The 23,286-nt window shown below is 42.5% G+C and overlaps 1 protein-coding gene across 1 annotated transcript; it reads left to right on the top strand.

Moving 5' to 3' along the window:
* The first annotated feature begins 10,879 nt into the window (after positions 1-10,879).
* Positions 10,880-11,833, top strand: LOC113905124 (olfactory receptor 52M1). Its single transcript, XM_027562120.1, has one exon. It carries the CDS (start codon positions 10,880-10,882, stop codon positions 11,831-11,833), a length of 954 nt encoding a protein of 317 aa, XP_027417921.1.
* The last annotated feature ends 11,453 nt before the right edge of the window (positions 11,834-23,286 follow it).

Raw genomic sequence — 23,286 nt, 5'->3', positions numbered from 1 at the left:
AATTAGTCTCCTAGACCCTCTGAATTCCAAAGAGCAAACCTGACTAGTTATTAGAGAAGTGAGGAAATACAAAAATAAAGCACAGTCAAGCAAGAAAAGTAATAGTTTGAATAACACTTCAACCATAAAACAGTCACGAGACTCCTAGTTTCTCCCCAAAGGATATAGCTAACAATCTGGTACATATATCTGAGTCCTGGAGAAGGAAATGGCAACCCGCTCAAGTATTCCTGCCTGGCTAATTCCATGGACAGAGGAGCCTGGTGGGCTACAGTCCATGGAGTGGCAAAGAGCCAGACACAACTGTGCAATTAACACATACACATACTTGAGTCATTTTTTACAGAAACCAGGACCCCACCAAATAGTAACTGCTGACCAGGGTCACAGAGACCCAGTCAATCTGGAGCAAGAAGAGTGATGACCAAAATACCATGAATATTTTTTGCTTATGATCCAACTAATCAGAAGAACCCATAAGCTGATCATGAACTTAAGACCCTTTACCTTTACTTTCAGTCTTTAAAACCCCTTTCCTGAAAGCCATCGGAAAGATTGGGGTCTTTGAGCATTAGCTGGTTATTCTCCTTGCTCAGTGCTCTACAAATAAGCACTGTGATTTTCTTCATCACAACCCTGCGTCAGTAGATTAGCTTTGCTGTGTGTCAGGTGAGTGAAACTGGTTTGGCAACCATTTTGGTGATGACAAAGGCACTACCATCCTGAGTGGGCATTTGCCCATGGCACATTGGCACTGACTAGTGGCGGCTCTCAGGTTCTGTACAGAAGATGCGTAAGGACCTTTGTCTCATGAACAATCCCAAGTGCTTGGGGCCATTGACATCATTGGCTGATGCTGCTTTTGACCTTGTGATCAAGGAAATTAGCCACTTGCTTGTTCAGATGCATCTGGTAAGTATCAGAGCTCATATGCACTTGCTCTGCATGTGATATTTTTTCTCTTAGTCATTTAGCTCTGTCTGTGATGGGGTATTGATTTGGGTGGGATTATTCCCTACTGCACTATGGAATCTAACCCTGAGAGACCTCCTTGTAATTGCTGACTTACTATTTGACAGCACCAGCTGTGAACAGCTAACACTGGGTAACTCAGAGCTCTGTCCCATTTTGTAGCTGTCTAGGGTCCATCTAGTCAAGGCTATGGTTTTTCCAGTGGTCATGTATGGATGCGAGAGTTGGACTGTGAAGAAAGCTGAGTGCCAAAGAATTGATGCTTTTGAACTGTGGTGTTGGAGAAGACTCTTGAGAGTCCCTTGGACTGCAAGGATATCCAACCAGTCCATTCTGAAGGAAATCAGCCCTGGGATTTCTTTGGAAGGAATGATGCTAAAGCTGAAACTCCAGTACTTTGGCCACCTCATGCAAAGAGATGACTCATTGGAAAAGACTCTGATGCTGGGAGGGATTGGGGGCAGGAGGAGAAGGGGACAACAGAGGATGAGATGGCTGGATGGCATCACTGACTCAATGGACGTGAGTCTGAGTTAACTCCGGGAGTTGGTGATGGACAGGGAGGCCTGGCGTGCTGAGATTCATGGGGTTGCAAAGAGTCGGACACGACTGAGAAACAACTGAACTGAACTGAGCGTGTATTTTTGGAGAAGGCAATGGCACCCCACTCCAGTACTCCTGCCTGGAAAATCCCATGGACAGAGGAGCCTGGAAAACTGCAGTCCATGGGGTCGCTGAGGGTCAGACACAACTGAGCGACTTCGCTTTCACTTTTCACTTTCATGCATTGGAGAAGGAAATGGCAACCCACTCCAGTGTTATTGCCTGGAGAATCCCAGGGATGGGGGAGCCTGGTGGGCTGCCATCTATGGGGTCGCACAGAGTCGGACACGACTGAAGCAACATAGCAGCAGCAGGGTGTATTTTGAAGAGTTGGGAATTTTAGTTATGTACCCATGAAAAGAAATAAACTAATGTTCTCTTCAAACATTGCTTTTCCTCAGTGCTCCTTAGGATCTGGAGAACAATGGCCCCCTAATGTCTAACTTGTAATACCTTCTACTAGAACTGTTTTGTTTTGTGAAAGGGGATAAAAATGGAGTGAAGTTCCTTATGTATAAACTTTTATGATGTATCAAAGGGAGACCTCAGAAAATGTAACATGCCCAGAATTATGATACAAAAGAAATTCCCTCCAATAAGCAAATATTAAAGTTGTATCCAATTTTCAGGAATTTAAGTGATGAACCAATTGAACAAAAGATGTTCCTACAGCACTGCCATGGCTTCCCAGGTGGCTCAGTGGTAAAGAATCCACCTGCAATGCAAGAGATGTGGGTTCAATCCCTGGGTGGGAAAGATCCCCTGGAAAAGGAAATGGCAACCCACTCCAGTATTTCTTGCCTAGAAAATCCAATGGACAGAGGAGCCTGGTGGGCTATAGTCTATTGTGTCGTAGAAGAGCTGGACAAGACTTAGCAAACATGGAGGGCAGAATGGGAAAAAGCAGGGCCTGGGGAACTTGATAGCAACTGAGACACCCCCACCAGCTTTGGTGGGAGCTGGAGGAGGAGGAAACCACTTGTGGGAAAAAAGGACAGTCTTTCCCTCCTGTACCTGACAGGGTACCCACTGGCCAGGGAGCCACTCTTGTTCAGACAGAACAGTTCCTGCTGAGACAGATTGCCACCGTAAGAATAAATGCCCAAGATCAGGCAGCAAGATTTGTGTGGATATGCTTTATTACCAACACCCTCACCCCCAACACTTTGTTTTTACTCTCGTTTTTCACATCAGACTTGTTCAACTAGAAAAATATGCCAAGTTATTGAATGACCTTAAAGTATAGAAAACTTCTTCTCCATCTCTGCGACCCACAACTCAAGTTGGGCTGATGTTCAAAGTGTACTAACTACCCTGTTGACCAAAGAAGAGAGGAGGATGGTGCTAGAAAAAGCCTAGAAGAGGCAGATACACTGCATGTTGCTGCCTGGGAATGAAATTCCCACCACAGATCCAGTGTAAGACATAAATGACCTAGATTCTATGTCCTAGAAGAGAAAGCTTTAACTAAGAATTAAAGAGAGGGAATCTTGGTGGGGCTCTGAAAAGAAGTGCCAAAGAAGTTTTCATAAGGTGGAAGGAGTGTGTCCAAAGCCACCAGAAAATCCCTCAGATTTGAGAGAATATTGCAGGACTTCCCAGGTGGCACAGCAGTTAAGAATTCACTTGCCAATGCAGGAGATGCAAGAAACATGGGTTTGATCCCTGAGTGGGGAAGATCCCCTGGAGGAGGAAATGGCAGCTCACTCCAGTACTCCTGCCTGGACAATCCCATGAACAGAGGAGCCTGGGGGCGGTGAGGCAGGGGGTTGGCTACAGTCCATGGGGTTGCAAAGAGTCAGATATGACTGAGGACACACAAGGCATACTGCAATATGCAGGTCTAGGTCAAGATAATCTGAGAAATTTCAAATTAGTTCACCAGATCCTTTGTGGCTCAGAGGAACTCCAGACATACAGGAAAAGTTGAAGAGACAAGTTGTTTTTGATTTCCAAATCTTTTTTTAAAAGACAACCCACAGAATGGGAGAAATTTGCAAACAATGCAACTAACAAAGGATTAGTCTCCAAAATTTACAAACAGCTCATGAAGTTTAATATCAATAAAACAACCCAATCAGAAAATGAGAAGATGATCTAAATAGATATTTCTCTAAAGAAAACATACAGACAGCCAACCAGAACATGGAAAGGTATTTAACATCGCTAATCATTAGAGAAATGCAAATCAAAACTACAGTGAATAAACAACAGCACTGCTAATGTTGCAAGGAGGGAAATGCAGGGGCTAGGGAACTTGCTAGCAACTGACCCACCCCTACCAACTCAGGTGGGAGCTGAAGGAGGAAAAACCACTGGAGCAAAAAAAGAACGGTCTCTTCCTCTGTACCTGACAGGGAACCCACTTTGGCCAGGGAGCCACTCTTATGCAAGCAGAACAATTTCCACTGATGCAGATTCCCACACCAGTTAGAATGGTCCTCATTAAGAATGGTCCTCATTAAAAAGTCTACAAACAATCCTGGAGAGGGTGTGAAGAAAAGGGAACCCTCCTACACTGTTGATGGGAATATAACTTTGTACAGTCACTATGGAGAACAGTATGGAGGTGCCTTTAAAAAAAAATAGAGCTACCATATGATCCAGAAATCACACTCCCAAGGCATATATCCAGAGAAAAACACAGTTCAAAAGGATACATATACCACAATGTTCATTGCAGCACTGTTTACCATAGCCAACCCATGGAAGCATCTTAATTGTCCATCGACAGAGGAATGGATATTGATGTGATACGTGTACAAAATGGGTTATTACTCAGCCATTAAAAAGAATGAAATAATTTCATTTGCAGCAACATGGATGGACCTGGAGATTACTGTATTAAGTGAAATCAGAAAGATAAAATATTATATTGCCTATATATGGAATCTGAAAAAGTGATACAAACGAATTTACAGGGTAGGACTCACATACTTAGAGAATGAACTTATGGTTACCAGGGGAGAAACACTGGGGGGGAAGGAATAGATTGAAAGTTTGAGATTGATATGTATATACTACTGTATTTAAAGTAGATTACAAATAAAGACCTACTGTGTAGCACAGGGAATGCTCCTCAATATTCTTTAATGTCCTAAAGTGCAAGAGAATCTGAAAAATATATATACATATAACTGAATCACTTTGCTGTACATCTGAAACTAACAGTTAATCAACTAGGTTCCAATATAAAATACAAATTAAAAAAGATATTTAGTGACTAACAATGTTTTCCTTTGTTTTGTAGAGTCCAGTCTGCTATTAGTATCTCATCCTTGGCCCACAATGCCCTGTCCTAGACAGTGTGAGAATGAGCACAGATAATGTTTGCTTCCAAAGCTGATTACAAATCTGATTTAATATATTTAAGATATAGACTATGGAGAAAGTTAATCTCTAATGCTCTTCTGCACCTCTTCATCATTTGAGAAAGATTGTCTTGAGTTGGTCTATAAAATCTATTATAGGGAGAAACCTTACTTTAAGCTTTAATATGACTTAATTCAAATGCATTGGCTTAGTGAATAGTTATTTCTAAACACCATGTGGAAATCATGTACAACATAGTTCACCTATTTTTTTTTCAATTCACAAATTACTTGGTTTATTATACACAATTAGCACACAACAAATTAGTTAAAGTGGAGAAAATAGAAAAGGAGGGCAAAGAACCACTCCCAGGAGAAGTCCAGGAAGGAGGCATCTTAGCATGAACATTGTCTCTGGCCCAACAAGAGGTCTCCCAACAGGTGTGAGTGGGCATTGCCTTCTGCTCCCATACAGCACTCAGCAGTGTGGGATCAGGTTCCCCAGCAAAGAGCCTTCAAGTCATAGATCACCTATTAAACTCCAAAGGCAGGGCTCAACTGGACAGGGGATTCCTGAACCAAAGTTTCAAAAGCTAGATATGAACCTGTATGGAATGAAATTTCTCCCTTTACTGGGTTGAGTGTATAACCTGTGCACAGGTTTGGAAGACATACTATATATCAAAGCAACTACAAACATTTTTATATTGAAAGTCAAGTTTAAGGAGAAGGTGAGGAGCAAGTTTCTAGAAGTCTCTAGCTTTTCCTCAGGTTCCAGAGAAGTAGAATCCTCTAAAGAGTGAAAATTAGGTTCTTTCTGTGTTGATTCTACTTGAATGCCCCTGCCATCATCATATTGGCTCCCAATCTAAAGGAGGCAGTTAAGGATGTCTCTCCCAGGTTTAAACCTCCCAGGGTAAAACAAAAAGAAACAGTGATGGTAAAAACAATGCTATTTAAGTACCTGGTGTAATTGTTTCCTTACTAGCCCCTTTATATACAGTATCTCAATTATAACAATTGATACTTTATAGTACTACCAGTTCAGTTCAGTTCAGTCACTCAGTTGTGTCTGACTCTTTGCGACCCCATGAATCTCAGCACGCCAGGCCTCCCTGTCCATCACCAACTCCCGGAGTTCACTCAGACTCACGTCCATCGAGTCAGTGATGCCATCCAGCCATCTCATCCTCTGTCATCCCCTTCTCCTCCTGCCCCCAGTCCCTCCAGCATCAGTCTTTTCCAATGAGTCATCTCTTTGCATGAGGTGGCCAAAGTACTGGAGTTTCAGCTTTAGCATCATTCCTTCCAAAGAAATCCCAGGGCTGATCTCCTTCAGAATGGACTGGTTGGATCTCCTTGCAGTCCAAGGGACTCTCAAGTGTCTTCTCCAACACCACAGTTCAAAAGCATCAATTCTTCAGCACTCAGCTTTCTTTGCAGGCCAACTCTCATAGGTATTATTCCCACTTTAGGCTCAAGGAAGTGAAGCAACATGTTCAAGTTTATACAGTGGGTATGTCACCAAGCTGGCTTGCAAATTCAAACCACTGGAGCTTCAAAGGCCAGATTTTGTAACATGTCATAAAGCATGATACCCCACAACCTATGAGAAGCCCATGAGGACAAAGCAAGAGATAAGCCAAACTGAGAAATCATGTTTTCTTCTTCCTAAGAAACAGGATTTTAGGTTGGGAAGTCTAGGTTCAGAAAGATGTAAAGGCCATGCACGGCTCCATTCAAGCCCCCGGGGTCCTTCCCTCATACTGTAAAAAGAGTGAGGGGTGAAGGCTGCAGTACCTCATCTGTAGGTAATAGCCATTTGTCTGTCTTGAGGTTAATTCAGGACTCTACCACCACTTCAAGGGCTGGAAGGATGCCAAACTTCCTTAGAGAGTGACAGGCAGACTGAGTTCTAATCCCAAGAAGATTCTTATCCCTCCTCCAGAAAGGCTTTTCTGATTTCTAAGTGGTGTCCTTAGACGAGCTGTGGATTCCAGGGAGGCCCTACAAGTGCTACCACAAGTAGCACTTGAACCCGAGAGATCATGACTCAATTCAGAAGTCTGTCCTCCATAGGCTTAAGATCTCTCTGGACCCCTGATATGTGGTGTAGATAGCTCTGTGTCTAAATATAGAAATCTGTCTATCCTTCTGGGACAAAGCCTGCTATTTTCCTTCTCCACTGACACAGTGGGAAGGTTACAAGTGGAATTCCCTTGACCCCTGATCAGAATGCTTGTAAGTGCCAGGCCTCAGAGGCACTTGCAGAGCCCCAGGCTCTTGCTGACACTACCTATCCCAGGTAAGATCCAAGGAAAATCTAGGAAAGGAGTAAAAAGGATCAGTAAGCATTCCCAGCCTTTAAGGAAGAACAGGCTTGGGAGCCTTGGGCATCCAACTTTAGATCATGCTCCTGTATAAGTCTCCAAGACCCAGAGAGAAGGAATTCTCATGAAAGGGGACTTAGAAAGGATAGAGTCCACAGAGTTATGTGCACAGAGACTGAAGAGGACTCTAGTTTACTAGCCAGTACAAGACCCTGCAAAGTACCTCCAGCTGCTTTAAAAAGGCACAATATATTTTATTCTCCTTTAACATAGCCAGGCACTATGCTAGTGTAAGGATTACAACAGAGAATGAGAATAGACATGCTCCCTTCTCTCACAGAACTGATATTCTGTCCAGGGAAACAGGCAAGTAAGCAGGCAATCTGGAATACTGTGTGTGCAGCACAAAGACAGGCCTCTTAGGCTGATACCTAAGTGTGCTGTGTATAAGTATTAGCCAGGAGATGAAGATGAGTATGCTATTCTAAAACCAGGACAGAACAATCAGTAATTATTAGAAGTGAAAGAACATGACACATTTGGAGATAGAAAAATTCAGCCATGTAGAAAGGTAGTGAGCAGGATGAGAATGCTAAGTGTTGTGGTTTGTGTTCACAGTATTTGGATGTAGCTCAGGTGGGAGCTGTCCAGCTGTGATCTCTTATACTCACAGCCCCACTAAACGGGAGCTGCAGTAGCCATCTGTGGTATTTAAGGACTAAGGGCTGCCCTTCAGACTAAAGAAACATAAGTGGAGTGTTAGGGTCTTAGGGTCAGGATAAAGATCAGCAAAGTTAACCCCAAGGCTCAGCCCATCTCCATCCAGCAGGTGAAACATATCCCACCCCTGCCCTTGCCCAGGCACCAGTACCCTTTTCAGTTTCATGGTATTTCTGGAGATTAATAGGAGAAGAAAGAGATGAAATGGAGGTGGAACCTCTGTCAGGAAAACAGCTCTATGTTGTCAGGTATGAGGAAGGAAAGAGATAAATCAAATCCAGGGCTTGAGTCCAATTCATAGGACTAAGGATATTTGGCTTGATCTAAGGAGGTCTGGGATATAGAAGAGCCCTGCCTACTTTTGAGAGAAAACAAGTTCTTATGCCCATAATTCACTGTATAGATTTAGTCTCTTATGTAATTTGATCTGTGAGATCCTCCTACAACACTTCTTTTCTGCCCAAACCTACAAAGGAACAGTGGTGTGACTCCCAGGGTGTGACTCAGTAGTGATAGGACTCATAATATCAGAAGTGGGAGACAGACTCTGAGATAGCTTCCCCACTAACAGAGGAGGAAGTTAATCACCGTAAGGAAGACAAACGTCAGAACAGAAGACAAGTTTACTTGGTGAGTATCACTCATTTTTCCATTTAAAGACTCTCCCTTTTCTAGAAGGAAGCAATATTTCTTAACATGATTATACTTTATTTGCAACATGCAGTTATGAAAGCCAGTAAATTAGGAGGTATGGGTGAAGGAGACAAGTCTACTTTATTGTAAATCTAGAAATCGTGGTCAAGATAACTTAGCCCTTGACGACCATGAGATTATAGCTCTTTTGCCTTTGGAGCTAGTTCCGTGAAGCTGTCCAATTTCAGACATGTCCTAATGAGGAAGCAGGCAGCTTTGAGATGACCCTGGTGAAGACTGTACACTACTGGGGTCTGGTCTGATATATCCAAAAAACAAGAGGCACAGTCAAGGGAGCAAGTGAAGAGACCATCTACAGAGGCCTGAAAAGGGATAAGAGGACTGACAAGGGATGGTGGAGACCCAAGACTAACCACAGGGAGCAGCATCACTCCACTTAGGCCAACCAGGTTAAGGTAAGATGCAGTTGTCAGAACACAAGTACGGGGGAAGGGGTCACTTTTCAGGAGCTGTGGCCTTTGGTAGAAAGTCACAGCACTGTCAAACGTGCCTGGCAGGAAGGGAGATGGGGAGTAAGTTCTTATCTCTAGTCTCATCTTATCTCCTGCCTCACATTGGTGGAGACCACTTAGAAACCAGAGTAGAAAACCACTTAGAGTAGAAACGACTTAGAAAAGCAGTAGTGCATAAATGTCAGCTTCTGGGAACACAGAACAGAATCTGAGGGGACAGATGGAGAACAATCAGCACAATGAAGAAGAAACCAAGACAGGTTCCCTCCAGCCTGGCTTCTAGCCTCGCCCTACCTCCTCACCTCAGTCACAGGCTGGTTCCTGTACACTCTTTTCCTTCCCAGCCCCACTGACCCAGCCTTTTCATCTTTTTCCTTCTACTCTCAACATTTTCTCTATCCTCATTCATAGTCATATCTAGGAGAACCTTGAGATGAGAGAAAGCCCAGCTCACGCAGAGGAATTCTGTGGGATAAAGTCACTACAACCGGCTTACATGAGTTGTCACCTTCCCAGCACTTCGGCTACCTAGGGAGAGAAATTCCAATGTTCTTTGAAGTTTATTGAATGCATCTTTGGTTTTACATATTAGTCATAACTGTCCAATAGTTTAGTCTTACTATACCTCAAACACTGCCTTCTCCTTTAATCTTTATGACTTCTCTAGGACATACTACTTAAATTTCCTGTAGAATGAGGTCAACTATATTTAATGAATGGGATAAAGAAATTTACTTCCAGTTCCTATTGCCAAGATCTGAAGTCAGGTGTGGAAAATTCCAAAGCCCAGACTGTTGACTGCTCTGCTATATTCATCCCAACAAGGGTCAAGATACAGAAGACAAACTTTGTTATGTGCTTCTTCCCTTGGCATTCCTCTAGTATACATAGGAACATTCTGGTATGACACATTAGACCCTGAAAGTATATAAAACTATTTTCATGTCTTCTTTCTAAATATATATCTCCCCCTTGGCCCATTATTATGGACTCTGAGTAAGGGCATTTCTTTGGCCCAGTGTTCATATAGGTTTCATGCTACCCTGCCCTGAATGCTATCTTTCTCTTTCCTGGGGAGAACCCTCTCCATTTCTGGAATCTTCTCCTAATTCAGCCTCCAAGAAAGTCATAGAGTCCTTGCAGGGATCTACCTTTGGGCAGACACACAAACTGAGGTCCACTCAGCTCTCATCTATGAGAAATCACTCTGTTCCACCCTTTGGAAAGTCTTCACCTTCCCACATCTACCTTGATTTGGCCTGCAGATTAAATACTTCAGCTCATTCAATAGCCAACACTGGCCCCAAGATTAAATTTTGATTTAGAATAGACTCTAGAGAGTCCCAGGGGGCTGTCACTTTATCTTTCATCATCAATATATCTCTTATCAGTGGAGCCTTCACTCTTAATCTTGCCAATACAATTTTGAGAAATACTTCAGAGAAGACCTACAGAGTTACATAACTAAACAGTCACCTGTCTGCCTTAATTTTTATTGATGCCAGAACAGTACTCCTTGAGTCATACTGCATAAATATACTCTTACATTCCATTTAAATATGTATTTTGTCTTGTGTTTGGTAAACTCATGGACATAACACAGTAATAACCTGCTGTGACATTATTCTGCAACTTCAAAGAAATTTTATAGAATCTTTTATGGTCAGTGAGCCTATTCATTATTATAGGACCTAAGAATATTCTTTCCTTATTTCTGGGGGAAAAAAGCTCTATCATATTTTGGGACAAAAGTGAGAAAGTGCATTTGTAACTAGCCATGCTCACTTTTCATAATGTCTGCTTAGCACCCAGTTCCTTCCAGCTGACTGGAATTCCAGGACTGGAGTCCCTGCATATCTGGCTCTCCATCCCCTTCAGCTCCATGTACCTGGTAGCTGTGGTGGGGAATGCCACCATTCTGGCTGTGGTAAGGGTGGAGCATAGCCTGCACCAGCCCATGTACTTCTTTCTGTGCATGTTGGCTATCATTGACCTGGTTCTGTCTACTTCCACTATGCCCAAACTGCTGGGGATATTCTGGTTTGGGGCTGGTGATATTGGGTTGGATGCCTGCTTGGCTCAGATGTTCCTCATTCACTGCTTTGCCACAGTGGAGTCAGGCATCTTCCTTGCCATGGCTTTTGACCGCTATGTAGCCATCTGCAACCCACTCCATCATACCACAGTGCTCACTCATACCATGGTGGGACGTTTGGGGATGGCTGCCCTCTGCCGGGGTGTCCTCTACATTGGACCCCTGCCTCTGATGATCCGTCTACGGCTGCCTCTTTACAAAACCCGTGTTATCTCCCACTCCTATTGTGAGCACATGGCTGTGGTCACCTTGACATGTGGTGACAGCAGGATCAACAATATCTATGGATTGAGCATTGGCTTTCTGGTCCTGATCCTGGACTCAATGGCCATTACTGCCTCCTATGTGATGATTTTCAGAACCGTGATAGGGCTGTCTACTCCTGAGGCCAGGCTGAAAACCCTGGGGACGTGTGGTTCCCACATCTGTGCTATCCTGATCTTTTATGTTCCCATTGCTGTTTCCTCCCTCATTCACCAATTTGGTCACCAGGTGCCCCCTCCAATCCACACCTTGCTGGCCAACTTCTACCTCCTTATTCCTCCAATCCTCAATCCTATTGTCTATGCAGTCCGCACCAAGCAGATCCGGGAAAGACTTCTCCAAATTCTCAAGACAGAAACTAAGATCAAATGACTGATACTGCTCTTAAATAGGCTCATGGAGAAAGCACTTAAATATGGTGGGCAGTTTCCCATTTGGAAACTCCAGAAAGTCTGAGATGTTGGGTCCTGTGTTCTCTGGGTTTTGTAATTCCAAAGGATTGCTAAAAAAAGAAAGTATAGACTTGTGGTTGCCAAGGGGGAAAGCATGGGAGAGGAATGGAGTAGGAGTTTGGGATTAGTACATGCAAATTATTATGTATAGAAAGATGAACAAGGTCCTACTGCATAGCTTAGGGAACCATATTCAATATTCTCTGATAAACCATAAGGAAAAGTATAAGAATGTGTATACATATGTATAGCTGAATCACTTTTGTACAGAATTTAACACTGTAAATCAAGTATATGTCAATAAATTTTTAAAAGATTGTATAGCTCTCAATTCTCAAGTATAGGTGTTTTTTCTAGTTATGAAAGGATATTTAAGCTAGAGAGATGGAAAAACAATGACATCAGTAACATGAGTAGCAGTTAGTGTTTATTCAGCACTTAATTCTTACAAATACCCAGATATTTTATGAAGTAGGTTGTATTGTTCACATTTTAAACACAGAGCAGACTACTTGCTTTATGAACTATACAGAGCTTGACCTGCCTAGATCAAAATGTCCTGTTTGGAGTTTATAATATATTGTGGTGTTACACAATATTACTTACTGGCTTTAACACTTAAATCCTAAAAACTGGGTCATTTTATCAAAGTGGGCTTAGCTGCAATGAAAGCATTTTCTGATCTAAGCCTTTAACAAATGAGATGCTGTTAAAAGTTGTATTAAAAACAAGAAGCATTCTACAAAAAGACTGACTTGTAGGTCTGTTAGGTATGAGGAATACCACTCATAAAAGAATGGCCTAGAAAAGAAAAATCAGCTCAGAGCAGGGCAATGAGTCTAGAAGATCATGTCTCAGCATTGCCTTCATATCTTCCCCAAGGCTGCTCACCGTGGGGCCTGAAGCATGTGAGGACTCCATGGAAAGGAAATCCTTGCCCTTACCACAGAAACTCTCATTAACCCTGATCCATCTGTAGGATCCCTGATCAAAATATGCTGTTTAGACAGATCACAAAATAAAGGGATGTGTGCTAGCATGTCTAGAAGCAGGCAGAAATTACTATACTTTGCAGGTGAGGAAACTGATGCTCCCAGAAGTGACATAAACCAAGTGAACTTGGGGAGTTTTGAGAAGTCAAAAAAAAAAAAAAATCAGGAATTGAGATGTTTGTTTCTAATGTTAAAGCTTTTTGATCCTCCTTTACTTCATTTGGGAAAGAGCTGAAGACCACCTTCCAGCATCAGATGTACCTGTGCTCAGTCACTCAGTTATGTCTGACTCTGTGACTCCATGGACTATAGCCTGCCAGGCTCCTCTGTCCCTGGGATTCTCCAGGTGAGAATACTGGAGTGAGTTGTCATTTTCTTCTCTGGAGGATCTTCCCAACCCAGGGCCTGTGTCTCTTGGGCTTCCTGCATCGGCAAGCAGATTTTTTACCACATGCTTCAATGGTTTTCCAAGGTCATATGATTGTGCATTTAACATTCCCAACACAACAGCCATTAGCTACAACCATTATTCTCAGAAACTAGAGAACACAGATCACCAAAGCAGTCTCCTCTCAGAGCAACAGAGGGTAGAAGTGGATTCTATCAATATCCAATAACAAACTCCACAATTCCATAAAAGAGGCAAGAAGATGTTGAATATACTAAGCTTCATGTATACAAACTGTCACTGGGCCTGATGGGCCCTGGGTTGGGAAGATCCTCCAGAGAAGAAAATGACAACTCACTCCAGTATTCTCACCTGGAGAATCCCATGGACAGAGGAGCCTGGCAGGCTATAGTCCATGGAGTCACAGAGTCAGACATAACTGAGTGACTGAGCACATTTACATCTGATGCTGGAAGGTGGTCTTCAGCTCTTTCCCAAATGAAGTAAAGGAGGATCAAAAAGGCTAAAAGCTTTAACATTAGAAACAAGGCAATGACACCCCACTCCAGTACTCTTGCCTGGAAAATCCCATGGACGGAGGAGCCTGGTGGGCTGCAGTCCATGGGGTCGCTAAGAGTCGGACACAACTGAGCAACTTCACTTTCACTTTTCACTTTCATGCATTGGAGGAGGAAATAGCAACCCACTCCAGTGTTCTTGCCTGGAGAATCCCAGGGACAGCAGGGCCTGGTGGGCTGCCGTCTATGGGGTCACACAGAGTCAGACACGACTGAAGCGAATTAGCAGCAGCAACAGTCAAATGCAAAGAAAAGATCACTTCATGACAATCAGAAAACATGACTTTCAGTTTTCCTTTGGCTTTCCCAATTAATTGGAAAAATTCCACTTAATTTGAATAACTGGAGTATTAGCTATCTATTGAGATATCTAGAATGCATTCTAATTTAGAGTTTGAATTACATTCATATTTCCTCTAGTATCTCTAACTTCCATCCCATCACTCCATCATGGCATTTATTGTTCCTGAGTCTTATGTCTAAGTTTGGAGTCAAATGCTCTTAACTATAAATGAAGCAACCATAAGCAAAGTTCCATTTTACTCATTCCCACCATGGTTGGGGGCCAGGGGAAAATGTTTATGGGGCCAAGTATATGCTCACAGGCTCTCAGGACATTTCTGTGGAACACAAGAAAGGGCAAGACTCAGAACCCAGAACCACCTCAAAGACTAGTTTTAATATATCATCATACCACCAAGTTAACCCCAGGAGAAAAGTTAGAAACATTCTCCTTCAGTACAGAACATTTTATGAGAGTATCCTCAAGGGAGTTAGACAATTTGAACCCAACTTATGTCATTCTTCTGGAATTCAGGCTAGGAAGCGTGTTGGTGGCCATTGATGATGATACATAATTATTCTGGGTGTGGATTTGCCTTTCTTGCCAGCAGAGCCTTGGCCAGCACTTCTATTTGAGGACTTCCTGAGTGCGATTCACAGGCAGGACATCCCCCACGACATAGTACTCAAAGAATAGACACTTCAGACAAGCAGGATAGGGCTCATGACCATGGGACCTACTGGTAGTATCACATTTCCTCACCAGCCAGAAGCAGCTGGCCTCACAGAATACCAGAGCCATCTTCTTAAAAAACACAGCTAAAAAGCAGTTCAACAGGCAGCACTTCACAGGGCACTTTGCAGAAATAGAGTCCCAACCTTTAGGACACAGCCTATGAACTGAACCAGACCTCTAATGGTGCTAGCTCCCCAATAGGAAGAATACAGGAGTCTAGTAACAAAGGAGTAGATGCAGAAGTATTCCATGTATCACTCCCAGTGATCCACTAGCAGAGTTTTTCTTCCTTTCCCTGCAAATCTTGGTCCTACAGGATTGGAAGTCCTGGTCCTCAAAAGGTGGTAGACTCTTGCCAAGGGACACAGCAAGGGTTCTACTGAGCTACAAGTTACAGCTTACCATCAGGCTCCACTGGACCCCTATGTCCAGGAAAAAACAGCTGAGAAGGTGAACTAACGTACTGGCAGGAGTAACTGAACTGACGAGAGAGGACTGCTTATATAATGTGTGCCAGGAAAAATTTGTATGTGCAGAAGTCAGGTCATCCCCTGGGGCATTTTGTCATGCTCTCTCACTTAATTGTAACCATGAGTGTACATATGCAATAATCCCCAAATAAGAACCTGAATAAGGTTTCAGCCCCCTCAGGAATGAAGGTTTGGATCACTCTACAAGCAAGCCTTCAAGATTCATAATGTTGACAGCTAAGGGTGAAGGGAATTCCAAATAGGAGATAATGAGTTAACAGTTGTGGCTCTGAGCAGAATTTTAGAAATTGGGGCTACAGAGTTCATCCGTAGCAAGAAAGGCCTATGGAAACTATGGTGAAACTTCTCCTAAAATCTGAAGTAGATCTGTGCATTGTAAGAATGCATTGCAATGGCCGTAAAACAAATGCATTTCAGATTTGACTGCAAGGAGCATATCTGATTGACAACCTCAGTCATTGTGCTCTGGAGTTTATGGCATTGGCTAAGCTCTGGTTATGAGCTGCTTCCAACCATTGAATGAGCACAGCGCTACTAAGGAACAGGTCTATTGTAGTGTGATACTGGATTCCTCATGAGCTCTGTTGGCTCACAATGCAGCTTTGCCAAAGTGGTCTTAGAAATGATAGCTTATGGTGAACGATGTCAGATTCATGATCTCTGAAGAAGATTTAGCTTCGGGACCAGAGACCAGGCTTGATCACTCAGGTCTCTTGTATGGCAAAAGTTATTACAGTGAAAAGAGACAGAGAAAGCTTCTGATATAGACATCAGGAGGTCAACGGAGAGTGCCCCTTGGCATTGGCAGGTTGGTATAAACCCCTGACAAGTCTCCCCTTTCTGGGGCTGCCTTCAGTCATTACAAATCACCATGAAACTGCAGAGCAGGGCTCATCACTTGCCTCACACAGAGCATCAAGAATACCAAAGAGTTAATAAAGTAGAAAACATATACTGAAAAAGCAGAGAGGCTAGAGCTCCGAGTGTTCTTACCATGTCCTGAATATCCTGGACGAGCCCCCAAGATGATAGCTTATGGTGAATGGTATCAGATTGATGATATCTGAAGATTATCTTCGGGACCAGGGACCAGGCTTGATCACTTAAGAGCTTTTGTGGAGCAGAGTTTTATTAAAGTGAAAAGGGACAGAAAGCTTCTGACATAGACATCAGAAGGGGGATGGAGAGTGCCCCCCTCCCTAGTCTTAGCAAGGGAATTATATAGTTATTACAATAAATCAAAAGAATGTCTCAAGGTTGTAGAGATCTTACCAGACCCACTCTCACAATTTACATTTTACCATATCAGAATTAGTCAGAAGGCTTTCAAGAAGGAGAAACTGTCCTCAAGCAGGATACATTGTTTTTATATAATCCTTAGGAATGAATGTAGGAAAAAAAAAAAAGTTTGTCCTTTCCTCCTCCTTGAGAATTCCAGACCCCTATCTCCTTGTGAGCCCTAGACCCCTTTCTCCTTCAGGGACCCCAGACTTAACCTGCCTAGGAATTGACTCTCTCATTAATACACTCAAGTCTAAGACTTTTCTTCTCTTCTTTCCTCCTTTCCTCTCATATCATAACTGCATTGTGGTTTTATGGTTCCTCCAGCCTCTGGATTCCTCTATCTTACTTTATGGGCATTTAGATGTGTCTACTTCTGACACTAATTTAATGTACCATCAGAGTGCAAATTCTAATGCAAGTATGGTAACTCCAACTGAAAAATCAACTTGTATTCATAGGTCAGTCCTGTGGGGAAAGCTAATACCTCTGACTATACACCTGATGGAGAAAATATTTACATATTGAGGTACAGGGAACTTATACATGGTTCAGCTTGAATATGGTGTGAACTCAAACCACCTCATTCATGACCTATGAAACACACAGCACATGGCCTTTAACCATCAAGAGAAAGAATGTCCATTTCAAAGCAAAGGATGACTCCCTTCCTGCGGTTTTCATGATAACTCTCCTTCAAGGTAGTTTCCTTCCTAGACACAAAGGCTCTGCTGTCTCCCTGTATACATACTGTCTCTTTTGAAACTTTGAATATTTGCATGTCACACTTATACCTTATCAGATCAGAAAAAGGAACATGAAACTATGTGGAAACACACACAAACTGAGCAGTTTCTTGTATGGATATAAGAGGCTATCTCCTAGGCTACAGTCCTCAGTTTGGCTCAAGAAACTTTCCTGTTTTAGGTTGTTTATTACATCCATCAATAAGTTCCTGATGAGATTCTTCCCAAAGACTGCTCTCAGACCTTGGAAAATGAAAGCTGTGTAACTGTCACAATCCTCAATACATAGATTACCAATGCTTTTTCTCCTTACCCTGAAACAGAAAACATGAGGGATGTTCTAGTGCAGATAAATCTGAAGGATTTTGTTTCAAAAGTGTCCTCAATGTCCTCAAACATTCAAGTTCAATATATAACTGAAGCAGAGCAGCTACCTTGAACTTAACAGGCATTTTCACCATTCACCTGGTGACTCAGCTGGTAAAGACTCTGCCTGCAATGCAGAAGACCTGGGTTCAACCCCTGGGTTGGGAAGATCCCCTGGAGAAGGAACCCCATTCCAGTATTTTGGCTGGAGAATTTCATGGAGTCACAAAGAGTCGGACACCACTGAACGACTTTCACTATTCACAATGCCTTAACTTATAACAGGGGTCCCCAACCTCTGGGATCTAATGCCTCATGATCTGAGGTGAAGCTGATGTAATAAAGTGCGCAATAGATGTAATGCTCTTGAATAATCCCAAAACCATCCCCCACCCTGTCCATAGAAAAATTGTCTTCCAGGAAACTGGTCAATGGTGCCCAAAAGTTGGGGATCGCCACCTTATTAGAAGGGAGGCAGTTACAAGAATAGCTTGAGACTGCCCTAGACAGATTGAGGAAACTGAGCTGAGACAATGTCAGTTTTCCCCATAACAGCTAATTTTTAAGTGTCTGGTTACTACCATTGAGTTACCACTTTGAGTTTTCATTCATAAATTGCTCCTCCCTCTCACTCCCAACTGTTGTACGCAGAACATATGGGAAGAGAGTATAAAGAATATATTTCTAACTGCTTGGCCCTTGTCAGGACTAGACTTCTGAACTCTGGGTTTTTAGATGAAGCAGACTAAAATACTGCTGGAGGTACCTCAGCAAGTTGTGTGGATGACCCATGTGAGTTGTTTGGACTTTCTTCTGAAATGGAGGCCTCTTTCTCCATCTGATCCCAGAGGTTTGCCCTGTCTTCATCTCTACTGAGCCTACTCTGAAAGTGCCTGTTACTTATTTAATAGCTAATACCTAAAGGAACACTCAGCCCCAAACTTAAACTTTGATATTAGAACATTTATAACTCATAGGATGATCTTCACCCACTTTGGTTCACAACCACAAGTATTAGTGCCCCCAGCCTTCTTATACTCTTAGGACTGACAAGTTACACAAGGACATTTCTACCCACAAGTCCGCTTTCTATTAGGCGTAGATTTTTTTATTTTGTTTTGTGGGGAAAGGGAAGATTCACTGTCTGTTTTTGGTGCCTCAGACTCTTCATCCTAGCTTGACAGCTGCAGTTTTAGAATTCTCAGCCTCTATAATTGCATAAACCAGTTCCTTGTGATAGCTGTCATATGCTTACTCTACTGAACCTGTTCCCTGGGGAACTGAGTGATCCACACCATGGTAACTATAATAATTTAAATTGCATGCCCACACAGAGCCCTTTCTATTTTCCATCTGTTCTTGGACTTCTCTCAATCCAGATAAGTCCCTATGACCCCAAATACCCTATTCTCGTCTTTTAGGATGAGAAACTTTTGATTCCCCTTGTTCCTCTCTTGATTGAGGACCAGTTTGGTGGAGAGGAAACTAGGAGGAAGACTCCCAATTTTCTGAGACTCAAGTTTAGTTGTTTGTTTTCATTAAAAGTGTAGGAATTTTAAGTTTATACTTTTAACACACTGTGTATGTTAACTGGATTTGTTCTTTGGTTTCTAGACCTCTCTTCCTTTGACCTTGCAAGTTCAGACTTAAGGAAGTCACCCATTGACTTCAAGCACCAGTCAAAGGATGGAGTCTATTAATCTCTGGTCAGGGTTTTCATTCAACACAGGTTTCACAATGAGGACACTGAGTTCAACTTGAGATCTCAATGAGGACATTGAGATCAACTTAAGCCCAACAAGATTACCCAGCTGTTGAGACAGATGTCTACATGGTAGAAAGTTATTTTCCTTTTTTAAAAAAAAATTTATAACTTTTTACTTTGTATTGAGGTGTAGCTGATTAACAAACAATGTCATGATAGTTGCAGGTGAACAGCGAAGGGACTCAGTCATACATATACATGTATCCCTTCTCCCCCAAACTCCCCTCCCATCCAGCCTGGTACATAACATTGAGCAGAGTTCCAGGTGCCATATAGTAGGTCCTTATTGGTTATCCATTTTAAATACAACAGTGTGTATATGCTCATCCCAAACTCCCTAACTACCCCCTCCCCATATACTTTCCCCTGGAAACCATTAGCTCTTTCTTGAAATCTGTGAGTCTGTTTGTTTTGTAAGTTCATTTGTATCATATTTCTTTTTAGGTTTCACATATAAGGGATGTCAGGTAATATTTCTCCTTCTCAGACTGATGTTTCTGAGTCTCCGCATTTATAGTGAGGCAGTGGTTTCAGAAACAGCTCATTTCATGAACTTAATTGAAAAAAATTGGAATCCCTTATTGCTGAATGAGGATTCATGATCAGGTGTGAAGGCTGAGCAGAATGGCAATTGGGTACATAACTAGATTGCTTAACCATGTCATTCCCCAAACACAGTCCATCTTATGAGTCTGTCAACCAAATTCCATGAGCTGGTTCAATTTTCCTGCTAACTGGCAGAGTAACTACCACATTGTCAGTGTTAATTTGGCATTGCTTCCTGGGGTAGAAGGATTCTTGGACATATAGGCTTTTTCTAAACCTCCACTGTATCAAGAAACTCCAGACTCAAAACTAAAACCTTCCTGCACCTGAATACCAGCTCAAACTCAGTGCTGCCCATGCTTTCACCTGGAACATGGTTATTTTTATCCTTGACTTGCAACCCACTCTATTCAGGTGATCCCACATTCTCTACTCTTTCCATGAGTGTTCTGTGGCTCAACACATTGAAGTATGTTCTGCTTCTAGAATGTTTTAGCTATTGTTCATACAAAGGTTAACATGTTCAGTATAACTAACAGTCTAGCAGGAGAAAGGACCACAAAGACATCCATTCAAGCATGATTCCACTAAGATGAAGTTGAGATGATAGTTAAGTGATAAAGGACATAACTGCACCACTCAAAGAGAAGTCTAAGTTGAAAAAACTGGAAATGTAAAGATATTGAGAGAGAGAGAGAAGAGTTTGGTGTTATCCAGGAAAGAAGGGTGGTGTAGATGATCTGTAGGAGTTAAGGAAAAAAAAAAAAAAAAAAGAATTGTGGTTTCTAAGCTCTAGTTACATTCCTTTCTCCTATAGGTATTAAATAAGGCCTTCAGTTCAGTTCAGTTCAGTCGCTCAGTCGTGTCCGACTCTTCATGACCCCATGAATCGCAGCACGCCAGGCCTCCCTGTCCATTACAAACTCCCGGAGTTCACTCAAACTCAGTCCATCGAGTCAGTGATGCCATCCAGCCATCTTATCCTCTGTCATCCCCTTCTCCTCCTGCCCCCAATCCCTCCCAGCATCAGAGTCTTTTCCAATGAGTCAACTCTCCGCATGAGGTGGCCAAAGTACTGGACTTTCAGCTTTAGCATGAGTTATTTCTCCATTGATCTCCAGTAACATGTTGGAGCTAAGTAAATATTTTAGTGCCAGACATCCATTTAACACTTCTAAGCTCTTTAGATTTGTTTGCTTCCTTAGTTTTCATAACCGCCTTACAACATAAGTACTACTACCCTTATTTAGGGGCTTCCCAAGTGGCAGGAATGGTAAAGAATCCCCCTGCTTATGCAAGAGATACAGGTTCGATCCCTGGGTGGGGAAGATCCCCTGGAGAAGGAAATGCCAACCCAGTCAAGTATTCTTGCCTGGAAAATCCCATGGCCAGAGGAGCCTGGTGGGCTCAAGTCCATGGGATCACAAAGAGTCAAACAACCAAGCCCTCACACACACACCTTCATTTTACAGGCAAGAAAATACTGAGGAATACAGAGGTTAAGTATGGATAGATTCAGAGGACACACAGGTGGTAAGTGGTAGAGCCATGTGTTAAACACAGTCTGACAGAATCTGTGCTTTCAGTACTGTTTATTTCATCACCGCAGAAATTTAAATATTGGTTTGGTTGATTAAACTGAATTGGAATATAGGACCAAGATTTAAAACCATTACTTGCTCCCTTCTCAATCCAAAGTGATATTCTGATAGACTGAGTAGACACTCGGTACAGCCAGCACAGCAGGTAGGGATCAAAAGTGGTCAACACAGTTTGGGAAAAAGAAACTAGAGACAGAATTAAAGTTTTAAAGATGGGACTTGGGGACGCAAGACCTCTTGGACCAACAGCCCTGTTCCTTGGAGCCACTTCACTTTTATTTAGTGTCCTGGCACTCAGAAAGTATCTGTTGTGCTATGATAAAATCAGCCTCCTCTGTCCTCAGTCATGTCTCTCATTTTATTGATTACTTTGAACTGTTATTTTCTTGTACAAGGAGTATCACCCAGCTGTAGGTCGTAGGCCCACATATATCTTGGGAAAACATATTGGTGTGTGCACAAGCAGCATTCTGAACTTGCACTGACCCGTCGTTTCAAGGTCCACAAAATGTTTTTCCTTAGCTTAGCAGGGCATGATGACCCCAACTAATAACCCGATGTACTTTTGCTTAGGTTATACTGTATTGCTATATTTTGCTTTTATTCTTTTCCCATGGTGTTTTTCTCATGGCTTAGCCAGAGCAACAGGCGGCTGGCTGATCATTAAGCCCTGCAGACACTAACCACCTTTATGAAGAAAAATCCATTTTTTTTACCTGCAGGCTATAGAAAGCCACAGGATTAGTGACAACTACTTAGTAAAAAGCATGGGAAAGCAGTATTTGCTGTTCCTAATCTCCATTAAACAGATGGATCATTATGCCTCCCTTGAGAAGGGACTATTAAGATTTGGAGAGAGGAGTCAGAAGTGTTTCTTTTAGTTCTTCCCCATTCAGGGGAGTAGCTAAGTCCCTGAATGAAAACAGGGAGGTTAAGCTGCTCCCTTCACACTGATCAAGCAGTAGAAACCAGCAGAAAGGGATGCTACAACATCAGAAGTGTTGGTCAGGAACCAAAATGCAAGATTTTAAAGCTATCTGGGTAAGTTGGAAAATGGCTTTGAGGGCAAGGATAAAAAACCTTTTTCAATGTTAGGCAGTCATTAGTGGGGAAGGTGACTGCTTCCAAAAGGTACTTTGTCAGAGTGATGGATGTTTATGGCTTGTTATTTGACAGCCAAGTTGAAGAATGATTCTCTACAAACATGTATTAGTTGGTGGTCATTGACAAAGAGAAATATGACTGCTGACCAAGAGATAGAGAGTTAAGTAACAGCAGCTAGAAGGGGAAAACACATGTACTGACTTTGAATTAACCGCTCAAACATCCCCATTTTTTGGCTATTGATGCCACCACCTCTATAAAGAACATGGAGTAAGGCAGCCAAGAAGAAGTCTGCTTATAGGAAAAAGGAAGGTAATAGCTTGTACCCTATTACATGCATCCTTAACTCATGTACAGTGAATCCAGACTTAACTGTTCACAAGAAGGATTGTTTCCTACCTAGATCTACCCCAGAGAATTCTTGATAACATAGGACAGGCAAGTCCAGGAGAAGCCCCACATGAGGGCTTGGACTCCTGGGTGACAGAACACAGTAA

This window comes from Bos indicus x Bos taurus, chromosome 15 (assembly GCF_003369695.1).
Source record: "Bos indicus x Bos taurus breed Angus x Brahman F1 hybrid chromosome 15, Bos_hybrid_MaternalHap_v2.0, whole genome shotgun sequence".
Taxonomy (NCBI): domain Eukaryota; kingdom Metazoa; phylum Chordata; class Mammalia; order Artiodactyla; family Bovidae; genus Bos; species Bos indicus x Bos taurus.
The sequence above is the reverse complement of the archived record's forward strand: the minus strand, read 5'-3'. Positions and strand labels throughout refer to the sequence as shown.

Coding starts and splice junctions, on each gene's coding strand:
- LOC113905124 (XM_027562120.1), top strand. CDS start 10,880: ATGCTCACTTTTCATAATGTCTGCTTAGCACCCAGTTCCTTCCAGCTG.